Consider the following 21791-nt stretch of genomic DNA (forward strand, 5'->3'; position numbering starts at 1 on the left):
TTATGAGAAATTAGTAATGTGTGTTTTTTTTTTACGATTAATGCTTATTTTCCTTTTACTTAAAAAAAGACAATAATACTTTTTGTTAAAAAAAAAATCAAGATAACTCGCGTAAAAGGAAAATTGGCAGCCTATAGTGATTATACTCGTGAGATACAACTATATTGCTTATTGTTAGTTGGGGCGGGGGTGCTATTCGCATGTGATTTGTAAGTGGGTGGCAATCAAGAGTAGGAGTTGCATTCTCATCACCCTAGAATCCATTTTCTCAGCTCCTTTCCCAGAATAAAAGCGTAGATTGTGGGTAATATTACATTCTAGGGAATAAGATATTCTCAGGAATAAATATTTTATTACCTTTTAACAAACATATGAGTAGATTTTCTCTTCATATCCTCAACCTCCTATTCCCGGGAATCAGCCACAAGATAAAATTAAAATAAAGTTTATGCATTGCAATCGCTAAAAAATATAACTATAAGTAGATATTATGTATACGTTTCCTAATTTATTTTAAAATCTTTCAGAATTAAATGTTTTTTTGGTAATGGGAATAAAATGTTTAAAAAGTAAAGAAAACATTTATATTGAAAATATTTTATTCTGAAATATTTTAACTGGGTCTCATTTAACTTACGTACCTTGTCGATACCTAAATTATTGTTTTCTTAACTGGGTCATAAAACTAAAGAAAGTAGGTTTTCAAGATTAGTTTTTTATGACATAAAAACGCTATACAAAATGATAATTTATGATGATTTTAGAAACTCTTTGGATTCAATTTTTGTTTTAAAAATACATAATAAATTACTAGAATGACGATGGGGTGGGGGAAGTGTGGGTAGTAGCTCCCCAACACTTGCCCGCATATGGCATGATAGTCATGAATTTTATATATGTACGGGAGTATTAATAAATTTGAGTGCAACTAATCTCAATCAAAGTATAATAAATTATCATCTAAATTTTATGACAGAGATTATTATAGACCAAATTATGTATACTTTGTATTATTAACAACTTTTCAAAAAAAATAAAATAAAAAAAAACTAACTCAACGAGAATGATAATAACTTTTCAAAACATTATTATTTAAGAAAAATTCTTAAAAACTGTTTTGTCAGGAAATAACTCCTAAAAATATTTTCATTTCAGATGAAGATTTAGATTCATATTATAGGAATATGTAATTTATATTTATTAATATGTAATATATAATAAATTTGGTAACATATAAAAATATATTTTAATTTTTTTATACTTATATAGTATATATATATATATTATACCATTATTATAAAATGATAATATTTTGAAATATCTTATCTTATATTAAATAATCCGACAAAAGCCCAACAGGCGGCCCAATTCACTTTTCAATAAAAGGAACCAAAAAAATCTATGGAGATACGTGGCAGTGGTCTTTGTATAAATAACAATAACATTAAATCGTAGGTAAGATTGTAAGATACCGATCCACTTCGAAAGGGTTAGGTTTACGAAGAAACACCAATCCTCTCCGAGGTTTTAACTTCTTATCTATCCCACTTTTTCCCTTAGATTTTTATTCACTTCCCTTTCAATTCGATTCTCCTTTTCACTTTTGGTTTCGAGTCTCTGTCGGATTCTGTCTCTGCATTATTCTTTTCATCAATCTCATCAATTCCCGATTTAACAACTTACTGATTTGTTACTTTTCTCCGAATTAGGTTTAAAATTGATTGCATGTTTGAAATTCAATTTTATTTTTAATCCATCATTCTTTCCCCTTCAATATTTTTTTTTGTTTATTTGTTATTTGTTATATGTTCATATGATACGATTAATAAGGGATCTCTTTGTTCAATTAATTTTGAAATTTCCTTTGTTTGTTTTGCCGAGCTAGAAGAAATCAACGATGCCTCGCTATGATGATAAATATGGTAATACCCGCCTCTATGTTGGACGCTTGTCTTCGAGGACACGTTCCCGTGACCTGGAGCGTGTCTTCAGCAGATATGGAAGGTAATTCCCCTTTAAGATTTATCCTTATCCTTCAAATTATGCCATCTCAGCCTTTTCCAAAAAAAAGTGTTTTACTTGCATGGTTTTAAATTGGGGCTGTGGCTTCGCCACAATCTTTAATGTTCTGGAAAATTTTGTAAAAATATGGCGATACCGCTGCAATTGCGGTTGAGGCCGAAACCATGGTCTGTGACTGTTTTCTTATTGTAAATCACCTTGGTTATTCAATCATTTTCATGATTATTTTATTATAGCATGCTTGCTTATGTGTCTATTTGGATTTGGATGAATGTCTTATTATAGTACATCATTTCTTGGTTAGAGTCGGCAGGATGTTTTTCGTTGTTATGTCCTATCCGACTTTAATTTCTTAATTGTTTAACTTGTGCCAATTTATGTTTGAAATTGTCGAGCCTCCTTGATTCATCTTTGTTGTTTAAATTGGCAAGGGAGTTAAGTTAGTGATAAGTTGCCGGAAGGCGTTCACCATGGGATGGTATACAGGTTTTTTGCAAGCTTTGTTATGAGCTTGGATTTATATTGGTTATTTGTCATGTTATGCGTGGGAACCAAATCACCTAGGTGTCATGTTTTAACTTAAATGATCTTGTTGAAGGTTTCTGAGGTTTTCTCTAAACCTGGAGGTCTTTGTTGGGAGGTTGGACTTGGTGGAATTGATGGAAATTCCTGTCGAGTGTTGACTTTGGCGATTCTTTCTGTAATGTTATTGCGTGTTTTTTATGGAAATGGCAACAATCACAAACTGGTGTTTAGTTCGTCTTTGAGGGGTGATGTATCATACAGTTCCAGTAGTTAAGTAATGATGGCCTTATTGTTTCTGGCAACCATTTCCGCAGAATTCGAGGTGTAGATATGAAGAATGATTTTGCCTTTGTTGTAAGTTTCACCCTTTCTGTCTTTATTTATTTCTTTTTGACTTCAATTTCTCCTCATGCCTTTGCTCTAAGTTGGCTTTTAGTATCTGCTTGGAGGAATTCAGTAGTAAATGATGATAAGATTTGGTGTCACTTTATTGGCTTGTTCCTGACATTTTGAACAGGAATTTAGCGATCCTCGGGATGCTGATGATGCTAGATATAGCTTGGATGGTCGTGATGTTGAAGGAAGTCGTATCATTGTGGAATTTGCCAAGGGGGTAGGAATTACTTCCCTTCATGGTTTATCTACATAATTTTATTTTATTTTATTTTAGACTTGGTTATCTCATTTGTAACTAATGATCAAAGGGATGTTTTCCATTGGTGCTATAGTCTTAATCTTAAAGTGCTTGCTCCATGGACATATATTTAATTCTTGGATCTTACAGTTGCATATAGGGATTTTTCTATATAATCTATTAATTGGACCTTTGATGTCCTTAGTGCCTCTAATTGCACATTTTAGTTCTGTTTTCGATATATCTCTTCTGATTAGATTATATAATCAAAACAATCCTTTGAATACTGATTGAAGAGTACCTAGATTAGTATTTAAATGTTGTGATATGTTTTTTGGCTTTTGTGTCATCAACCTATCCTTTTTGTCTAATAAGTACAAAAATAAATTAGATGACAATGGCCACTTATGTATACCTTTTTCTAATATGGTTTTTATTACTGTTAACTGTTTTCTTAAATACTTTATACACAATTTCTTCTGGACCCTGCCATTTCTGATTTCACTGCTATTGTTCTTTGACTCGTGTGAACAAATTTGTTAGCTTTTGATTTCTTGTTAATTTTATATTTTCATCTGATCTCTAATTAATCAGGGTCCTCGTGGTTCCCGGGAAAACTTGGGTCGGGGTCTACCTCCTGGATCTGGACGATGCTTTAACTGTGGCATTGATGGTCATTGGGCCCGAGATTGCAAAGCTGGGGATTGGAAGAACAAGTGTTACCGTTGTGGGGAAAGAGGTCATATAGAAAAGAACTGTAAGAACAGTCCCAAAAAGTCGAGGTAGGCCATGATGTAGTTTCCAAACTTCTGCTACAGTGTTGATTTGCTCTTAAGATGGTTATTGATCTCTTATGGATTTTATGAGCTTTAAATCATTGATTTCAATGTTGAATTGTTCTAACAGCCGACATGGACGGAGTCTTTCACGTTCACCGGTCCGGTCACATTCTCCTCGTCGTGGCAGAAGCCGGGATCGAAGCTACAGCCGAGACCGCAACTACAGGTTTGATTTTAATGGTGTCCCTAATCTTAGTGGTTCCGATAAAATGACACTGCATTTTCAATTGGCTGTTGTTTCAGTTGTCAGAATTTATAATATCTTTGCTTGTAAGCTGAGTTTTGGTTACCTTTGTTCTTGCCAGCCGATCGAGATCTCCAGTCAGAAGAGAACGAAGCCCAGTTTCTGAAGATAGATCACAGAGTCCTGAGCCCTCCAAGATAAGGAAGCATAGCACATCACCTGATCAAAGCAGCCCACGGAAGAGAGGTGACCCGGCTCCTGGCAATGATAGGTTGGCCACTCTGCAAGATGGGTCTGACTACAGTGATGGTCCTAGAGGGAAAAGTAGAAGCCCTGCTAGCCCTGCAAGGGACCATGATGAGGGCAACTATGATAGCCCTAAAGCTAGTGGGCGTAGCCACAGCCCCAGCAGGAGCCCTAGGGAAGATGACAGGAGCCCCATTGATGAAGATGATGACAACAACCGTCGCTCAGGGTCACCTTGAAAAAAGAACTTTCTGATAAAATGAGATCAGGATGTGACCCAATTTGTATCTGCTTTGTTTATAAAATGCACTCCAGGTTAATTATGTGACAATTATTTATGAAAACATTTTATATATGCTATTTTTCAGATTCTTGCGGTCAAGCAACATGTGTGGCTTACCTAGAATATGAAGTGCATGGATTTGTTTCAATGTTTTGGCATAATTTAAACCAATATGAATTATTGTGAGAAATTTAAATTTGACATGTTTTGAATCCTTTCAGCTCGAATTATATAGATCTTAAGGTTTTTCTATTTTTTTCCCCTTAATTTTTGTAACTGTGTTAACTAGATCAACATAACAGTGTCGTGAGGATCTGACTAGTCGAGTTTTAAGTGAAACTTGGGGGATTTTAGAAGCGAATCACATATGGTAATCTTTGTTGTTATAGTACATTCAATAAGAGTTTAATGGCTTCCCGGTATGATGTATAAGGCTTGTATGTTATAGTTTTTCTTTGTTCTATTTCTCATATAAAAAACTAATTGTTTTATCGTTTTGTTTTATTTCTTCTAAAACAGATGTTTGGGAGGCTCGAAACACGGTGGATGAAATAGGTGTCTTCATTGGTAGCAGCGGCAGTGGTTTCTGGTGAGCAACAAGACTTGGATACACCTTCACAAACATTATGATGCCAAAGTCAACGAGTGTAGTGTAGGTGAGTAATGAGGTTAAGCTGGATACATGTAGGCATGAGATGCTTTCTATAATGATAGATGGAGGAAATGTTAGATAAGTAGCTATTCTTGCAGATATCTTGGATATGCCTTGTGGCTCATGCCCACAAGAGCTATTTAGCTACTTACTTTTCCTCCATCTCTCTCTGTATAAGGCATCTCATGCCTACAGGTGTACATATACATCTTAACCTCATTTATGACCTCGACTCTTCGATAGAGTGTTTGTGCAGGTGTATGTAGGTAGGTCTTGTTGCTCATCAGAAACTGTTGCTGTTGTCAGAGCCACCTGCTTCGTCCACCGGAGCCCCTTTGAAATATTTGGTAGGCCTGTTTATTTGGGAGAAATATTTTTTAGTTATATCTTGTTTTCAACTTTAGTTACAAGAAAAAATGGGTTATATATTAATTTTACATCGTGAATGATAGTTTGATTTTTATAAATAATTTTTTATTGGTTAACCGTGTATAAGATTTTTACCGGCACAGCATTGTAATTAAACTTACAAAAAATCTTTAAAAAATAAGTTTTTTTTCTTTTTCTGTAAGACATTAATCAATGTTTTCAGAACTTTGGTGAAAGAACTAACAATTTTTTTTTATTAAAAATGTTAAATGTACATGCAATGTGATTCCCACAAAACTATGCATTATTCATTCATTATGTTACAAATTATCATTATTTTAAAGATCTTTTTAAGAAATAGTAATTATTATTATATTATAGCACATCTTTAACATAATAAATAAATTATAAAGTTGTATTTTTCAAAATATATTTTCAAAGAACTAGTTCCTTAGAAATTTTGCATAAAATTATACTGTATTTTTGAAGTGAAGTGTTTTTTTTTTATAATTTATAATGAAATTAAAAGTATTTGTACTTTAATAAATTTTAAAAAAAAATTGAATTTGCCAACATTCTTAAAATACAATATGCGGAAGAGCTGCTCGAAGTGTTTTGATGACTTATGTTGACTTAGACGGGAAATTCCATCATTCGCCTACAATTTTTTCCTCGCCTAACTAAGAAAAAGAAATCAGTTTAGCTCGTTCTACGCTAATGATCCTTCTATTTCTAATTGACATACGACCTTAAATTGACAAAAATTGTCACATGTCAGTTAATGTTTTGTCATAGTTGCAAAGTTACACTAATTGACAAATTTGAGTGAACATTAGTTATATCAATCATTTTGCATATGATGAAAACTTGAAAGACCAATGTTCACGTTTAAAAGTTCGAAGATTAAAATAGACGTGATAAAATGTTTAATAGTACAAGTTAAATAAGGGTCTTGAAACATTGTGGAAAGTGCAGATGATCGAGTGTTCAAAGATCATACCGAAAACTGACGCTAAATAGTCTACAAAATATTTTTTGGTGGGTAATAGTCCGAAATTATTATTCAGACGAGTATTGCATAATTATCGTGTATTTGATTTCACATTAGATAATTAATTTTAAATATATTTTTATATGTTCAATTTCACGTTGTAAAAGATTTCAAAATTAATTTTAGGTTCAAAATTAATTATAAGTTAAAATAACTTTAAATAACTTATATGTTGAATAAGAAAATTTAGAGTTTTACTCTTAACTTAATTATATAATAAAATCATCCGGACATAATTCATATTACTTTCAAATCAATTTCATTTAAAATCAATTTTTTGTCAAATCAATTCCTAAAATTAATTTTAAGGACGCTCGTACAAAACAAACACCTGTTCGCATTATCTTCAATTGGAACTTCGATAATTATAAGCAATTTACCTTCCAAGTTTGGATTGGCCTTGAGACAGTGAGTGAACACTCTTTAATTGAGAAACAAACATCTGAATTTTCATGAGGGCTCTGTATTTTGCCAATAATTTTCAATGATAAACCTTTTTCTCTGCATTTCACATTTTTTCATCTGCTTTATGTGTTGAAGTTTAATTTTCCGCCTTCTAGTCAACAAGGAACCTTCAGAGCAAACAAGAACTTGTATTCAATTTCCAAATTTAGACCACATTAAAATTTAACATCCTCTCATATATCTCAAGGATTGGTTCAAGAGTTGTTATTTCTTTTTTATCATAACCGAGTAATCTCACTCCATCAGATCACAGTATGAACACACATACAATGACTAACCAGCATCTAGGCCTTAGTTCCACAGGTAGAGGCACACACAGTGTAGAAGTTGCATAATGTATTCTTTTAATCTCAATTGAAGATGGAGGAATCAATGAAACCTTAGTTTTTACAAGATTGTTATAGCATTTCTGTCAGATGAAGTCCAAAAAGAGCCATATAAAAATGTGTAGTATGTACAGATAATATGAACAATAACATATTGCTGTTCACTTTGACAACTATCTCTTATAGTGTAAGTTGCAAGTCAAACAAGGAAAATTTTCTCATCCATTTTCTTAAACAAAATTGCGAGGAAAACCTACTGTACAGGAGGTATTTTGTTTGCTTTCATATTATAGTGCCAAGGCCGAGCTCATCCTCAATGTCATCTCCTTCTTCAAATAGCTTCAAAAACCGAGCCTGATCCTGCTCCCTCTTCCTCTTTTGCCAATACTTGTATGCACCCAACATTCCCAGAATCAATATAGTTGAGCCCAAAATACTTAGTAAAATGATAACTGCTACATTCATTCCTTTTTTATTGGGATTGTGATTCTCGACAGGTGGTGCAGAGACAGAAGCTACACACACGAACACAGTTTTTGCAAATATAAAATTGCAGATCTCAGCAAGTAAATAAGTAGATGCAAGCATACACGAGAAAAATAATTTGGAACAAAACATGAAAGGTTAATTCAGAAATGCAAGGAAATGAAACAAAGTTAATTCAGGCAATCCCACTAATTCCACAAGAACAAAATGAACCAACATTGAAGAAAAAAGTCTTAATGAACCAACATTGAAGAAAAAAGTCTTTCAGACACAAGGTGATAATATCAACACTAATCAAGCGTTATTCCGCAAGGTGGGATCAGACCAGAGGTAATAATATTGAAGATACATAGCATACTAATTTGAAGTTTAAGATAAATAAGCCTATGCACCTTGTGTTCAATTAATGCTGTTTAAGGGGCGGGGGGGAGTCAGGATAACTTTTTATTTCTTTAATTCTTTACTAAATAATCTGCTATACTTAATTTAAATACTTAGATAATTGAGTATACTTACTCTCTTTTTGACATAATTGCAAAATTGAACTGTAAGCACCATACTAGAGATTAAAAGAACCATCAAAGTTGAAATTGATTACTTTTGATGACTTTATATTTGTTGCATTGGCATCATATATGTCACAACTACTATCACACTGCTGTTTGCAAAGTCTAATAGCATGATAGCCGTAAGAGGAGTTTTCAAAGAAAAAAGGTAGCAAGAAACCCACCACCAGAAAAAGATAAGCACTCTGGGCACAGAAAACTAGCATTGAATTCTTTTTCCTTGAAGTGGACGTATCTTCCATCAGGGGTAGTAAAATCAGAAGGACAGAATTCCCACACGTCAAACACATCATCTGAAAGAAATTTGTCTTCCTCATAGATTCCACATCGCTTGCACTTTTTACCTGAGAAATTAGTTAAAGGCTGGAACCAAAAGGCAAAATCTCAGTAAGTAACACTTGTAATTACAAATGCAAAGCCACTTGAATTTAATGACTAAGCTTCAGGTTACTAAGCAAACCACTAACATACATATAAAATAATGAGATGAGCTAGCTGCCTAAATTAAAAAATTACTGTTGTTTGATCAAAGAGGCAAGGATTTCAATCAACCAATTTATCATAAACCATGTTGTTACCTGAGCTAAAAGTAGATCCAGCTCAACATAACTGAATAACCACCTACCAGTATTTCTTCTGTAATTTTAACTGTTTGTTGAGCTATTATAGGATACATCTTACCTCAGGGAATTGCATACTGCAAATCCCTTTCCATCTAAACACTGCACAAGTGACATTTTGCTGAATAATGAAAATTATAATTCATTTGGTTTGGTCACTCGTATTTTCTATGATCACTTTCATAAGAGGGAATCAGAGCTCTACTCATAGAGCTCTGTTGTACACTCTGACATGGATCACACAACTCACATCCATGTTTATCAAACACTATCAATGATGCAAATAGCAATGGAATTATCGATCTCTTGCAGAATCCATTATCCCGATACTATGTTCAATCGAGTGATGGACCTTCTCTTGCGGTGACTCTACTATTGAACGGAGCAAACTACCATGCCTTAGTCAGATCAATGCAAAGAGCACTGAATGGGAAGAACCAATTTAGATTTGTTATGGAAGTATTGAGATAGGTCTATGTTGGATCATGAATTTGGTTTCACCACCTATAGTGCAAAGCATCTTCTTTCTAGAATGCAATCGATGTGTGGAAGGACTAGAGAGAATGACTCTCTCAAGGCAATCTCATTCACATATCTGAAATTCAGCAACAGATAAATGGATTGAAGCAAGGGTCAATGTCAGTGACTAAAATTTTCACTGAGTTGAAGGTTCTATGGGAGGAACTTGAGAGCCAAAGACCCAGACCAGTTCCAACGGGTACTTCTCTGACTCTAAGTTCCTGTGCATCCATGAGAAATGCACACATGTTTCAACTTCAAGATCAAGTCATCCAGTTCTTAACAGGAATTAGTGACCAATCCTCTGTGGTAAAATCACAAGAGTCATCGATGGATTCATTTCCACCACTCCATGGTGTTGCAGCAAGAAAGGCAAGGAAATCTTGCCAATCTTGATGATTAAAGGTTTTGGTCAGTGCAGTTGAGACTCGTTGATACTCGAAAGCCACAAGGCCGAGGAAGAGGAGCAAATAGCAACAATTATAGTGGAAAAAATTCGAACAGGATTTGTATATACTGCGGGAAAACTGGACACACCATTGAAACATGCTATAGAAAGCATGGTTTCCCACCAAATCATGGGAAAGGTGTTCAAGCTGTAGCAAATGCTACACAACAACTGCAGAAAACTGAGTCAAAGGATGAAGTTGTGGGTAATGAACAACTGCAAAACAATTTACATTCAATCTTATTTCAGAGTCTAAGCTTTGTCATTTTTTGAGTCGTACTCTCCAATTTCACAAGTCTGAGTGCATTCTTCTGATCAAGTTGAAGGGCTGTATCACTTGGTGATTGATGACAATCAAGCTCAAGTTCTAGCTGTACATAAAAATGTTTCTGTTGCCATACCTGAGCCGAGATTGCATTGTCACACTTCTGCTGGGACGCTTGTATCATGAAAGAATGTCCTTGATAAGTAAGTAGTCTTTCTTTACTCTTTCCTTTCAATCAACAAGAATTCAGTGTGTGATGTATGCCATTATGCTAAGCAGAAGAGATTACCATATACTCTTAGTCACAATAAAGCTTCTAAGAGATTTGAATTGCTCTATTTTGATATGTGGGGGTTCTTGTCCATTGTTTCTATTAGTGGACACAAGTATTTTTTTACTGTATTGGATGATTTCAGTAGATTTGTATACATTATTATATAGTTGAAATCCAAAGCTGAAGTAAAGCAGGCCAGCATCATATTTAGAATTTTGTTGTTATGGTAGAAACTCAACATGAAGCATAAGTGAATATGATTCATGCAAATAATGGATATGAAATTCTGATTCCTTAGTTATGTGCATCTAATGGAATAATTCACCAAAAATCTTGTGTCGAATCTCCCCAACAAAACGGAAGAATTGAGGGGAAGCACCAGCATATAGTGTTACACAATCTAAAACATGATTAACCAAGGAGATATAAGGTGAGTTGGATGGTGAAGGAAGAAGGGAAGAGGGGAAAAGTCGCAGGTTCGATCTCGTTTGCTAAGAAACTAACATTTGCTGATAAAAAAAATGATTAACCAGCTCATTATAACGAAATGACTACGCAGCCAGTTCAACATAACTGAATGACTACCTATCAGTTATTTTTCCTGTAATTTTAGCAGTACATATAGCTATCATGGATGCATCCTAGCTCAGGGAATCTTTCCATATAAGTGATATCTTTTTCTGGACAATGAGAATTACAATTCATTTGGTCATTCCTATTTTCTGTGATCAGTTTGTTATGACTTAGATAGGCATGTTCAGTTCGCCAAAAAATAAAATCGGAGATCATAAACAACAACAACAGCAGTTAAGGAAAAGCTGAAAAAAGAACCTGCCAAGACTCTTCACCCTTAAAAGAATAAAAGACATGGGGTTTTTTGATGTCAGGCAATTGGGTTTTGTTGTCCCCTTTGCACAGAAAATAGACAGTTGGAGTGGCTTTAAGAAACTCGTGGGTTGTGAAGATCTCAATCGAGCTCAGCGTCACGTCCGCAGATATAATCAATCCTGTGCTACCAAGAGTCACATAAATAAATAAACGAAGGAAAAAGGTGCGAGTTGAAAATTGAAAAATAACCTGGGAAATAGGTGAGGAATATGGAGGAGAAAAGAAGGAGAAGAGAATTGCACGACATGGACATTGCAACAGAGGTTGATTAAGGAAGGAGGAAGTTGGAGAAACAATTTCAGATTCGAAGGTTAAACGACCGCGTTCAAGGTTGTGGCGCGGGTGATCGCAACTGCTTGTTTGTTACGGTCTGGTGCGTTCCAAATAAAAATATGCACATTGCGTGTAACGTACTACCAATTGAACATAAAAGATTCTGCCACGTCATCATTTTAGTTTAATCTTCACTCCTCAAGTTAACAGTCTTGACCCTTGGGGTAATTCGGGGAGGCAAAGGACTTGAGTTATTTATTTCAGCTCAAAGTTGTCAAATGTTTCATTTAGTAAATACTACATATGTTAAGTTTATTTTTAAAGTTGATTATATCAATGAGTTACATTAGATTTTCTTAAATTTCTCAAAAAGTATTTATGAAATAAAAAATAAAAGTAATATGAATCAAGTTTTTAATAAGTTTAAGTCTTATGTACTTTATCTTTTAAAGTGTATAAATCAGTTTTTTTAAAAATAAATATTAATTTATTAGTTTTATTTTCATAACTTCTCTTTCCTCTTTTCTCTCTTTAGCCTTAAAGACCTTTCTTTTCCAACAAGCCAACCAACCTTATATATAACCTATAAAAATGTTTAATTTATTTTATATTTTTTTTATAAAAATTAATAGGCATTTGTTGAGAAATTTATCCGAATTGAACTTTATGTATTTATATTAACTTTAAAAATATATTATTTTGATGATCAATTTTGTCTTATAATTGATTATATAAAATAAGTTATATTATAAAGAATACCTTTTAAATTTAACGAATATAAACTTATTATATATATATATAAGAAGACTTTGAGTTGGGAGATAATTTGATCCAGAAAATATTGATGTTTTGAATAACACCAAACTTGTTGTCTCAAATTGGACGATAATATTTAATAAGAGATAATAACAAATTATTTGTGATACTGCAAAATTCGTTCAGAGAACAACCTTAAATAATTTAAATTAAGTAACCTCAAGGAACTTAAATGAAGCAACTTTTGGAAAAATTAATTGGATTGAGAAAATGATCAACGCGCGATCTCAGTTACCATAGATGTCAATCACTTATTCAGATGAAAATGATGAATGCTCATATGTCCAAGAAGAAAACACTATGATAAGATAATAATCAATATCATTGAAAATCCTGTTGAGTATGAGATTAAGATTGATTATACGTTTGCTTCTAGGTTTTGATAGATCGATACATTCATGAAAACCGAGAGAATTAATTAATGATATTTGAATACATTCATAATTGGTTATACATTTAATTAGTACAATACATATTGGATTTTCATTGGTGATATTGAGATTACTTACTTCATATTTAAAACGAGATGCTTATAGTGTGTTTGCTTCCACATTTTGATGGACATGACATGCATCCATTGAGAAGCTAAAGCCTGTAAATTTGACATTTTTTTTGTTGTTGAGAAAATTGACATATATAGTTATGTTCATGACGTTCAACCAAATACTCTCTTACCTTAAATGAGCCAGATCCATATTTGAAGAGTTTGAAAACATTTTGGTTTACACAAAATTCCATTTCTGACACTATGCATGTTTTAATATAAAATTCATAATTAAAATTATTTTAAATATATATCTATTTTACCTTTAACAATTCAAAATTAATTTTAACAAATTCAATTCCACTCAACTTGAAATCATACAGAATCGAGTTAGGTGGAATCAACTTGAGAAGACTTTTCCAACTGGTAGGCCTTGGTGAAGAATATTAATGGTGGCCAAGAGAGGTATGTAGCCATGATGCTGCTAACAGTTGCTGCACCAATCATCATATTCATCACCACAATCTGTAGTTGAATTGCTTCCAACGGCGATGCCCCTCATAATGAGACCAGTCATTGCCCCGAAGGGATATTAGACCCACCGTTTATTTTATACCAATGTTTTAAAAGGAAGCCTCTATTACATGTGATCAATCACATCTTTTTCGGTCAATATTAATTATTAATCAAGATTCATAATAATGATAAAAAAATACTTTCTCTATTTCAGGATGTTTTAGAGAAAAAAAAACTTATTTTAAAATATGTCATTTTATAAAATCAATGTTTCATTAAATATTTTTTTTTCCAAAACTATCCTAAATCAATACTAGTAGTGTATGGAAAAAATAAATAAGTTATTAATTAAAGAAATGAATGATATATTAAAATACTACCTATGTTTTTTTTTAAAAAAATCAATAAATTAATTATATTTTTTAATGTATGTACGAAAATCTTAAATGTCATATAATATAAAAATATAAAATTTGAGGGAGTATTTGTCCTATAATAAATAAAATAATCCTTACACAAATGTTGATATAGTATTTTTTTAAAAATAAAAACAATATAATTTTATATCCAAAATTAAAATTGACACTGAATAGTTTAAATTAATATAAACATGATAAATGATTGCACAAAAAGTAATACTTAATCACGAAAAAAATAAATATAAGACTCTATTTGAAATCATTAAAAAAAAAGAAAAACATAAAATCAATTCTTAATCATAATCTTCAACCAAAGAATTTCATTTTATTTTAACAACTGAATCAAAAACTTTAATTTTTCAATGACTAGTGGTTGCGGTTAAAAGAGCTGGAGAGATTTTTCGTTGACTTTAATTTTTTGTTTGTGGCGTGTGTGGATCTGTTCAAACATGTGCAGATGTCATCCCAGCGTAATGTATTAATTTATTATTAGAAGAATACGGACGAGTACAATTAAGACGGCATACCAAGTTCATTCGAGTTTAGATGTCGTCTCTCGGAGTCTTTTCATGGTAACACCGATAACTGTCATCGAGTTCTCAATCATCATGCCAACCACAGGGAGTGAAAAGGATCACGCTCAAAGCTACCAGCACCAACATGGTCACCGCAGTTCCATGCAGCAACTGATACCTGCAAGGACATCAAATATATATACATTTTTTATCCACGGAAATTCAAGACAGATACCAGAAAATTTATACTAAATCACGTATCTTATTTAAGACTTTAAGGCATCATGAAGAGTATAAATCATATGACATATCCTACAAGTTAGAGTCTCCATGACTCCATCTTAGTCAGAAGAAACAAAAAATGTGAGTTTACCCACTCTTGTATCTCGAAGAATATGTTTGGCTCAAAAGCGGAGTTAAAGAAGACAATGTTGCAAATAAAGTCAATGAATAAAAAACATACGTATGGAAACTTCTACCTACAACGTAGACAAGGTACGAAAAAAGAATACAAGTTAGGCACTTGATTAAAATATCCTTGTCGTCTCAGGAAAAACGTTTAATGCATCCTAATGCAAAAATCGGCAAAAGAAAAAACCTCTTAATGATCGTTTTCTACATAATCTATACAAGCTCCAAGAGTCATTAAGCTACGAAAAATAGAAAAAATGCATTTACTATGCTTATTTATTCTCAATCATTTAAAGATCATTCTTTGTAAAACTTATAAATGCTTTGTGAGAATTTAAATGACTATCGTTTATTGTTTATCACATATATATGACAGTATCCGGGTAGCAGTGACTGTGTTTGATGGGGAGTTCTTTAACTGTCTGTGAAGGATTCGGACACCTAATTCATCGATATCACTGCCATTTTATTTGGCGTTCGATGCTTGACAGGATACCTACGAATTGAAGGTGGACTTGTGGAAAAGGGGAGTTGTTTTACAAGGGGATGATTACAAGTGCCCCTTTTTCTCACAGGTAGAAGAAACCACAACACATGTACTGCTTTCATTCTTTTATTTTTTGAATGACAAAGGTGTGAACTTTCATAAAAAGGCCACGAAATGTGGCCCCCAAAAGTTAATTACAACAGCTCTAACATGATACAGACATCCTTAGCCTAGCTATACTGTGATATGTCTCCACAGAAAGTATTGCTATATCCTAAGGCAGTCCAGTGGGTCAATACACCAAGTTGCAAAAGCCAAACCTCTATTACAAGGTCCCGAATATAAGAACCATGTCCATGATAGATGTTGAATATGTGACAGAATCGAGAGAGCATGAGGTTCTACTCCACGAAAAATAGCTCTATTCCTTGCCAACCACAAGCACCAGCAGGTGCAGTGCCATAACATATACCAGAGCTTAGCTTTGCCTTTACTTTTAAACAATCCCCCGTGTTGTTGAATAGAGTTGTGCTGTACAATTGTGAATCCCGGCCATCCATACACCAGAGTCCAAACTTGATGTGAGAATTGACCTTATAGTATGGAAGAAGCTGTATAAATGGATGCAGGTCCAAGTTGTGTTACCAAACAATATAGCTATGCACTTGTGGCATCGTGGCAAGATGATTATGTTCTTCGAGTAGGAAAGGAGCAAACAGTGGGACGTGGCATGGGGAGCAGCCATGTGGAGCTTGTGGAAGTGCAGGAATGACATTATCTTTAGGAACAAGACACTGGACGTGGATGAAGTAATAGACTACATAAAATTCAAAGCTTGGACATGGTTGCAGGCACGTACTAAAGGCTTTACCTACTCACTTTCTGAGTGGATTAATTGTCCCTTGTCGTGTATCTCTAATATTGAGGTGTAGTTTTGTTGTTGCTGGCTATTGCTGTGGTTTGATGCTGCTAGTTATGCAGTTTTATGATTGATCTTGTATCACCATAATGGTTGAGGGTGTATGCTGAGTTTAGTTGATTATATAAAGGGGGACTGTGATGTGGGTTTGTAAACGAACTTTAATTAGATACTGTTGCTATTTTATTGTTCAAATGAGGGAATTCCTTATGACATTTCTTGACAGTGAGATGTTCATAATAAAACTTCTTTGTCTATCCCCAAAAAAAAAAATACATTTTCGTTCAAACTTTGAGAAGTTTGGTGATCCTGAAAGGACTTGTAGTAAAAATACTTTTAAATAAACAATGTACACACAAGTAGGAAGATAGGAAGAGTTGAATCGTGCGTACGTAAACTTTGAAAAACATTTTACAAAATTTATACTGGTTTCCTCTTCAATCTTCAACTAATTAAGAGTTACATCCAATCTCTCACCTAAAGGATTTGCACTAATAAAAAACACTTACAACAAATATTCCTTTTATACTCATGATCACTTGATCACACTTCAATCTTTGCCGAAGTCTTCCTTTTATACTCATGAGAGAAGTAATCGTTGGCGGAGAGGTTCTTCTTGTTCTAATTTTCATTTAATGCATGAGAAAGCCTTCACGTTACTGTAAACATGGCTTGCCTTTTCGGAAGGAGAGAAAGAAGGTGAAACACGTTGAATTAACAGTTTGCCTAGAAGATATATATACAATACATTCCCATCTTAGGTAAAAAGTTCTTTACGTTTTTCCTCCTCTTTATCATGCAACAAAACTCTATTAACCTGTTAACAACTAATAAGTTAACATGGTCTTGATAAAACTAAGAGGTAAAAGCAAAGCTTTGTTGCTTTTTTTAATTAATTTGGTAATTTTGATAAACTTATCGATTGTCGAAGCACTAAGCCAATTTTCAAAAGCATTTCCCATTGATTGATGTATAAAGATATTGCTTAAGAACACACGTTGGGCGCCTTTTATAACAGAGCTAGCTATACTATTTTGTACGAAAATATATCACACTAATTTGCACGAGAAATACATGTATACATTTCAGTGGATATTTAAAAGATAAAAAAGTTAAATTATTAATTTGCTGTAAATCAAATAATAACATTCGTACATGACTTGGTGGATTGTTTTTCGTAAGAATAAGCATTTCTCTTTATAAAATACGTAGTATTGGACAGTTCAATTGACAAACTTGTGTTTTGGACACTTTTGTTTTATGACCATATTTTAGCTAGAAAACAAGTATGTCTTTGGACGATCTCTATTTCCTTTTTAATAAATATTTTATTTTAAAAGATAATTGTCCAAAGTGAAAAACATTTATTCAAAGCCTTATGAAATAAAAACTTTTATTACTTAAAATCTACACATCAAACGCATTGTTAGATACATAATAATTTAAACGCATTGTTAGATACATCATAATTTAAACGCATTGTTAGATACGTCATAATCTTAACACATTGTGTATCCATAGTCTTTGGTTTCAATATACTTAAGCAGTTAAGCTTGTGTCCGGAGATGCAAGTGAGAGAATATTTAGGTTATTGCTTGCTTGAAGATGAAAGGTCTGAACGTAGTCGTAGGTTGTGAAACTAATAAATGAAAACCTCTGTATGAAAAGATTTCCGCTAAACTTCATTTTATATTTTCCCCCTTTTTAAATAATATCTGTTTTAACAAATTGATAATACTCCACGTTAATTAGTTATTGTTAACTTTTTGTGTGTTTAGAGTTCGTATTATACAGCAGCTCTTCTAATCAATGCAAACCTCTGTATTCATCTTTCTTTCCTTTATCTTGTTTATTTAATTTAACAATCAAGGGAGCTGAACTATAAAAAAATGGTTTTGTTTTTATTCAATACGTTTTCATAAAATTGCACTTCATCCATGGGACTTTTACTTTTAATTTGTCTTATAATCATTGTTAGATTTATGAACTAGCTCTGTCCAGGTGTTTTATTATACTTGATTAATTTGTTATTTTAATAGTTAATTTTCCCTCTGTCTCTAAACTCCCTTTATCTGTCTTTTCCGTCAACTCAATATTGTCAAGAGTTTACAGGAAAGAGGGGAAGAGAATCGAATATAACACTTGCAAAAGAACCTTACTGCTCAAAGTTGGCTAGGCAATCAGCATGTATCTATACACTTTTCTTTCAGGCTGAGGGTAGTGAAAAAAAAAAAAAAAAAACTTCAGTTGTCATAAAAATTAAAAAGACTACGACGAATCCAGAAACAACCCAAGAAAATCCTTTATATTTGAGTAAGGAAGTGATTCTCACTCAGGTTACCCAAGAACTCCAGTACATCGACTACACCAGGTGATGAAGGGAAGCCAAACTTGACTTGACCTTTTGATTTCACGTCACCTTACAAATAGCTTTTGTCACTTGACATATATATAGTCAACCTTATTTTTTCGCGCAATAGAAATTAGAAATGTCTACAAACTAGTAACACGAGTCAATTAACATGAATCACATTCATAATGTTGAATCAAAACATGCTAAATCTCAATTTTCTACTTGTTTGTTAATGACATAAAAATCTTTGGCTTGATTCTTTCCTTAATCTTTTGTGTTTATTGTTACGAGGAATACTACCAAAATTGAAATTTTTAATAAATTTTAACTAATAGTAAAAAATGTGATAAAAAATAGTACATTCCTAACATTTCTCTTGTCATCATAAGACCCACCTTGGGTCACTAGCATGATGCAGGGATATCTAAGAGAAACTTCTTTCAAGAGATCAGGATTTGTTCATATCTATCTTGCAACTATATTTAAGCAGAACAGAGTATCATAGCAAATCTTGTTGTCGCCATTTTAGTAATGTAATTCACCAAGTAAAACATAATTTTCAATCATCACTACAACAAGCTTTGGAATTCTCCATGGGACCAATTCCCTAACTACAAAACAAACAGTCCCCACTGCTACTACAAAAAATTTAATTTCCATCATCACCAATTTCCTAATTGCTCTCTTAGCTGAGCATTTTTGGAACTGTTCAGCATGCTATGTAATTGATATCTACAAACCACTAAAATTTCAACTAAAACCTCTTGCAATGGAACCATGATCTACTTTCCTTTTGTTGTCCTTCTTTTGATTTGGGGATTTTGTGAATGAGCAGCTTCATTCTTAACAGATTTAGGACCGGATTTCTTGTCTTTTCTGACAATCCTCTGGGCCAATGCCTTAAGCGGAACTGTAACGTCCAAAGGAAGAAGCACCTCTTCCAACTCCGGCCAATCAAGATCTTCCGAGTCACCATCTTCATAGTGAACCCTGTACCACCCTGAACCTTTGTCGAAATCAGTTACTGCACCTGAGTAATATCTTCCCATAAACCATTTTTGGACTTCCCTCCCTTCAAACCATTCACCCAAACCTGAAGGTGCATGCATTTCAACTTTGCCTGAAGACTTATGGGGAGTGGGAGCAACATTGCAGTCACTGGGGATTATGTCAGGCACCCCATTAATTACAATAGCAGGTTCTCCAGGTACCTCACAAACCCCAGCTGCTGAAGCATTTGACTCCTGCTTAATTCCTTTATCTTCCATTTCAAAAATTTGTTATGAAAACCTACAGAAAAAATAGTAAACAATCAAATTGTATATGAAATGATAATCTTGTGTCCACACTCCAAAGCTTTATGGAGACTGTGGCTCAGGACATGATTAAACAAAATTAATCCAAGAACTAAACAGATCATACAAAACATTTCAGTTCCTGCAAAACTACAAAGCATGACTACTACATAGGAAACAGATACAATACAACACAGAAACAGGAATATGGTAAATTTTAAAATTAAAAATATAAGACATGGCATGACCATAATGCAACATGCAAAACATAAATGATGGTTTTAAATTGCAGTCACGATCCTCAGTATTGCAGGAGATTGTGGATAAATGCAGCCAATTTGGCTGCAATTGTGGTTGCTTTGTGGCCGCAGAGACCTCAAAAACCTTGAGGTTGTGGCTGAAATTGTGGCTGTAGACTGTTTTTTAAAACCTTGATACCAATGTTAAAAAGGTAAAAAATAACAAAATTATAAAAGTACAACTATAACTAAAAGCTTTTGAAGCAACCGTGCGTCTAACATGGATACGTATCCGATGACACAACTACTGGTTAGAAGCGTATATGCTTCTTAGCTGCAAAATTACCATGAGTTTTTTTATTCCAGATAAAGTAAAAAAGAATGGTGCAGGAATAACAATTACAGAACCTAAAATGGATGCAAATCTACCAAACCATCAATTTGTTAAGCATTCACTAGAGAGCCTAAACCTCGTTGAATCTGGTTTAGATTCTATGCGAGATTAGAGAAGCAATCGAATTGCACAATAGTCTCACTATCTCTCTGATTTTTTAAATAGAAGAAGTAAACTAAATTTGAGTGCAGTGAAATGAATCAGGGAAACGAGAGTAATATCTCAAGACACGAACCTGAGAATGAAAAACGACCTCCTGGTGTGTCGTTTTGGTAATCCGAATGGGATTTGCAAACTACACTGCCTCTTGCTCCTCACATGCAAGCACTGAAAACCCTAACAAGAAGATGGTGGTGACAGGGGAGGCGATTTATTCACACATACACTTCTCAGGATAAACGCACCGTTCCACTGATATGGTGTTTTTATATATTTTCTCTTTAATATCCTGAATTCATAATTTTTAATTACAAAATAATTTAATGCTACCTTTTACTTTTCAGTTTTCCATTTTTATTTTTGTAGTATCAGTTTTCCATTTTCTTAGTCAGCATTAGATGAATTTTAAAATTATTTGCCCCGAAGAATGCTTTTTAAAATATGTATGTCAAAATATTAAGTTTGATTTATGTAATTAAAAGTTTCGAATTTTAATTAAATAAGGCTTTAGTTTACATAATTGACCAAATTTTTATGAGGAATAAGAGGATCTAAGATTAAATTATACGTTCTTTATTCTTTTCTCTTGTCTAAGATTACATGTATTAAATTTTAAATTCGAGTTTAAAATATCTACAACATAGTAAAAACAATTTTTCTATTGAGATTTTTTCCATATATAAAACTTAAATATGAAATTTTATTTAAGAAAATTAAAAGTTGTATTACCTAAATTAGTCATCGCTGTTTTTTTTTTGAAGGACCTAAATTAAATTAATCATCTTTTGCTATGCATTTACTCCTTTTTAATATGCTCATGTGTAATTTAAGGTTACAGTATAGAAAAAA

General features: G+C 33.2%; 3 protein-coding genes across 9 annotated transcripts; 1 reads left to right on the forward strand and 2 right to left on the reverse strand.

The window, feature by feature from the left end:
- The first annotated feature begins 1401 nt into the window (after window positions 1–1401).
- On the forward strand, window positions 1402–4817 carry LOC100789337 (serine/arginine-rich splicing factor RS2Z32). Of its 6 annotated transcripts, none has more exons than XM_003554294.5 (7): window positions 1402–1524; window positions 1886–2004; window positions 2862–2901; window positions 3065–3160; window positions 3776–3963; window positions 4088–4186; window positions 4326–4817. In XM_003554294.5, exons 2-7 carry the CDS (start codon window positions 1898–1900, stop codon window positions 4687–4689), a joined length of 894 nt encoding a protein of 297 aa, XP_003554342.1. In that variant the 5' UTR covers window positions 1402–1524; window positions 1886–1897; the 3' UTR covers window positions 4690–4817. The 6 variants fall into 6 exon arrangements, with proteins under 6 accessions (XP_003554342.1, XP_006604541.1, XP_006604542.1 ...); XM_006604478.4 differs by having other exon boundaries at window positions 1418–1524; window positions 1882–2004; XM_006604479.3 differs by having other exon boundaries at window positions 1418–1524; window positions 1889–2004.
- Window positions 4818–7598: 2781 nt separating this feature from the next.
- LOC100790395 (uncharacterized) lies at window positions 7599–12044 on the reverse strand. 2 transcript variants are annotated; one of them, NM_001253953.3, is made up of 4 exons: window positions 11852–12044; window positions 11606–11781; window positions 8813–9011; window positions 7599–8111 (listed from the first exon to the last, which is right to left on the reverse strand). In NM_001253953.3, exons 1-4 carry the CDS (start codon window positions 11913–11915, stop codon window positions 7879–7881), a joined length of 672 nt encoding a protein of 223 aa, NP_001240882.1. In that variant the 5' UTR covers window positions 11916–12044; the 3' UTR covers window positions 7599–7878. The 2 variants fall into 2 exon arrangements, 1 of the variants encoding a protein (NP_001240882.1); NR_183043.1 differs by having other exon boundaries at window positions 11606–12036.
- A 7310-nt stretch (window positions 12045–19354) lies between these two features.
- LOC100790914 (dirigent protein 17) lies at window positions 19355–21201 on the reverse strand. The gene is made up of 2 exons (XM_003554297.3): window positions 21019–21201; window positions 19355–20145 (listed from the first exon to the last, which is right to left on the reverse strand). Exon 2 carries the CDS (start codon window positions 20121–20123, stop codon window positions 19638–19640), a length of 486 nt encoding a protein of 161 aa, XP_003554345.1. The 5' UTR covers window positions 20124–20145; window positions 21019–21201; the 3' UTR covers window positions 19355–19637.
- Window positions 21202–21791: the final 590 nt, after the last annotated feature.

This window comes from Glycine max, chromosome 19, assembly GCF_000004515.6.
Source record: "Glycine max cultivar Williams 82 chromosome 19, Glycine_max_v4.0, whole genome shotgun sequence".
Lineage (NCBI taxonomy): Eukaryota > Viridiplantae > Streptophyta > Magnoliopsida > Fabales > Fabaceae > Glycine > Glycine max.

Bases quoted from the DNA above. Each gene is read 5' to 3' on its own strand.
- LOC100789337 (XM_003554294.5), top strand. From the start codon at position 1,898: ATGCCTCGCTATGATGATAAATATGGTAATACCCGCCTCTATGTTGGA. The intron at 3,964-4,087 runs GTAGGCCATGAT...TTGTTCTAACAG, and splicing joins AACAGTCCCAAAAAGTCGAG to CCGACATGGACGGAGTCTTT. The intron at 4,187-4,325 runs GTTTGATTTTAA...TGTTCTTGCCAG, and splicing joins AGCCGAGACCGCAACTACAG to CCGATCGAGATCTCCAGTCA.
- LOC100790395 (NM_001253953.3), bottom strand. From the start codon at position 11,915: ATGTCCATGTCGTGCAATTCTCTTCTCCTTCTTTTCTCCTCCATATTC. The intron at 11,782-11,851 runs GTTATTTTTCAA...TTGGTAGCACAG, and splicing joins ATTCCTCACCTATTTCCCAG to GATTGATTATATCTGCGGAC. The intron at 9,012-11,605 runs GTTCTTTTTTCA...TTTTGGTTCCAG, and splicing joins AGGGTGAAGAGTCTTGGCAG to CCTTTAACTAATTTCTCAGG.
- LOC100790914 (XM_003554297.3), bottom strand. From the start codon at position 20,123: ATGGAAGATAAAGGAATTAAGCAGGAGTCAAATGCTTCAGCAGCTGGG.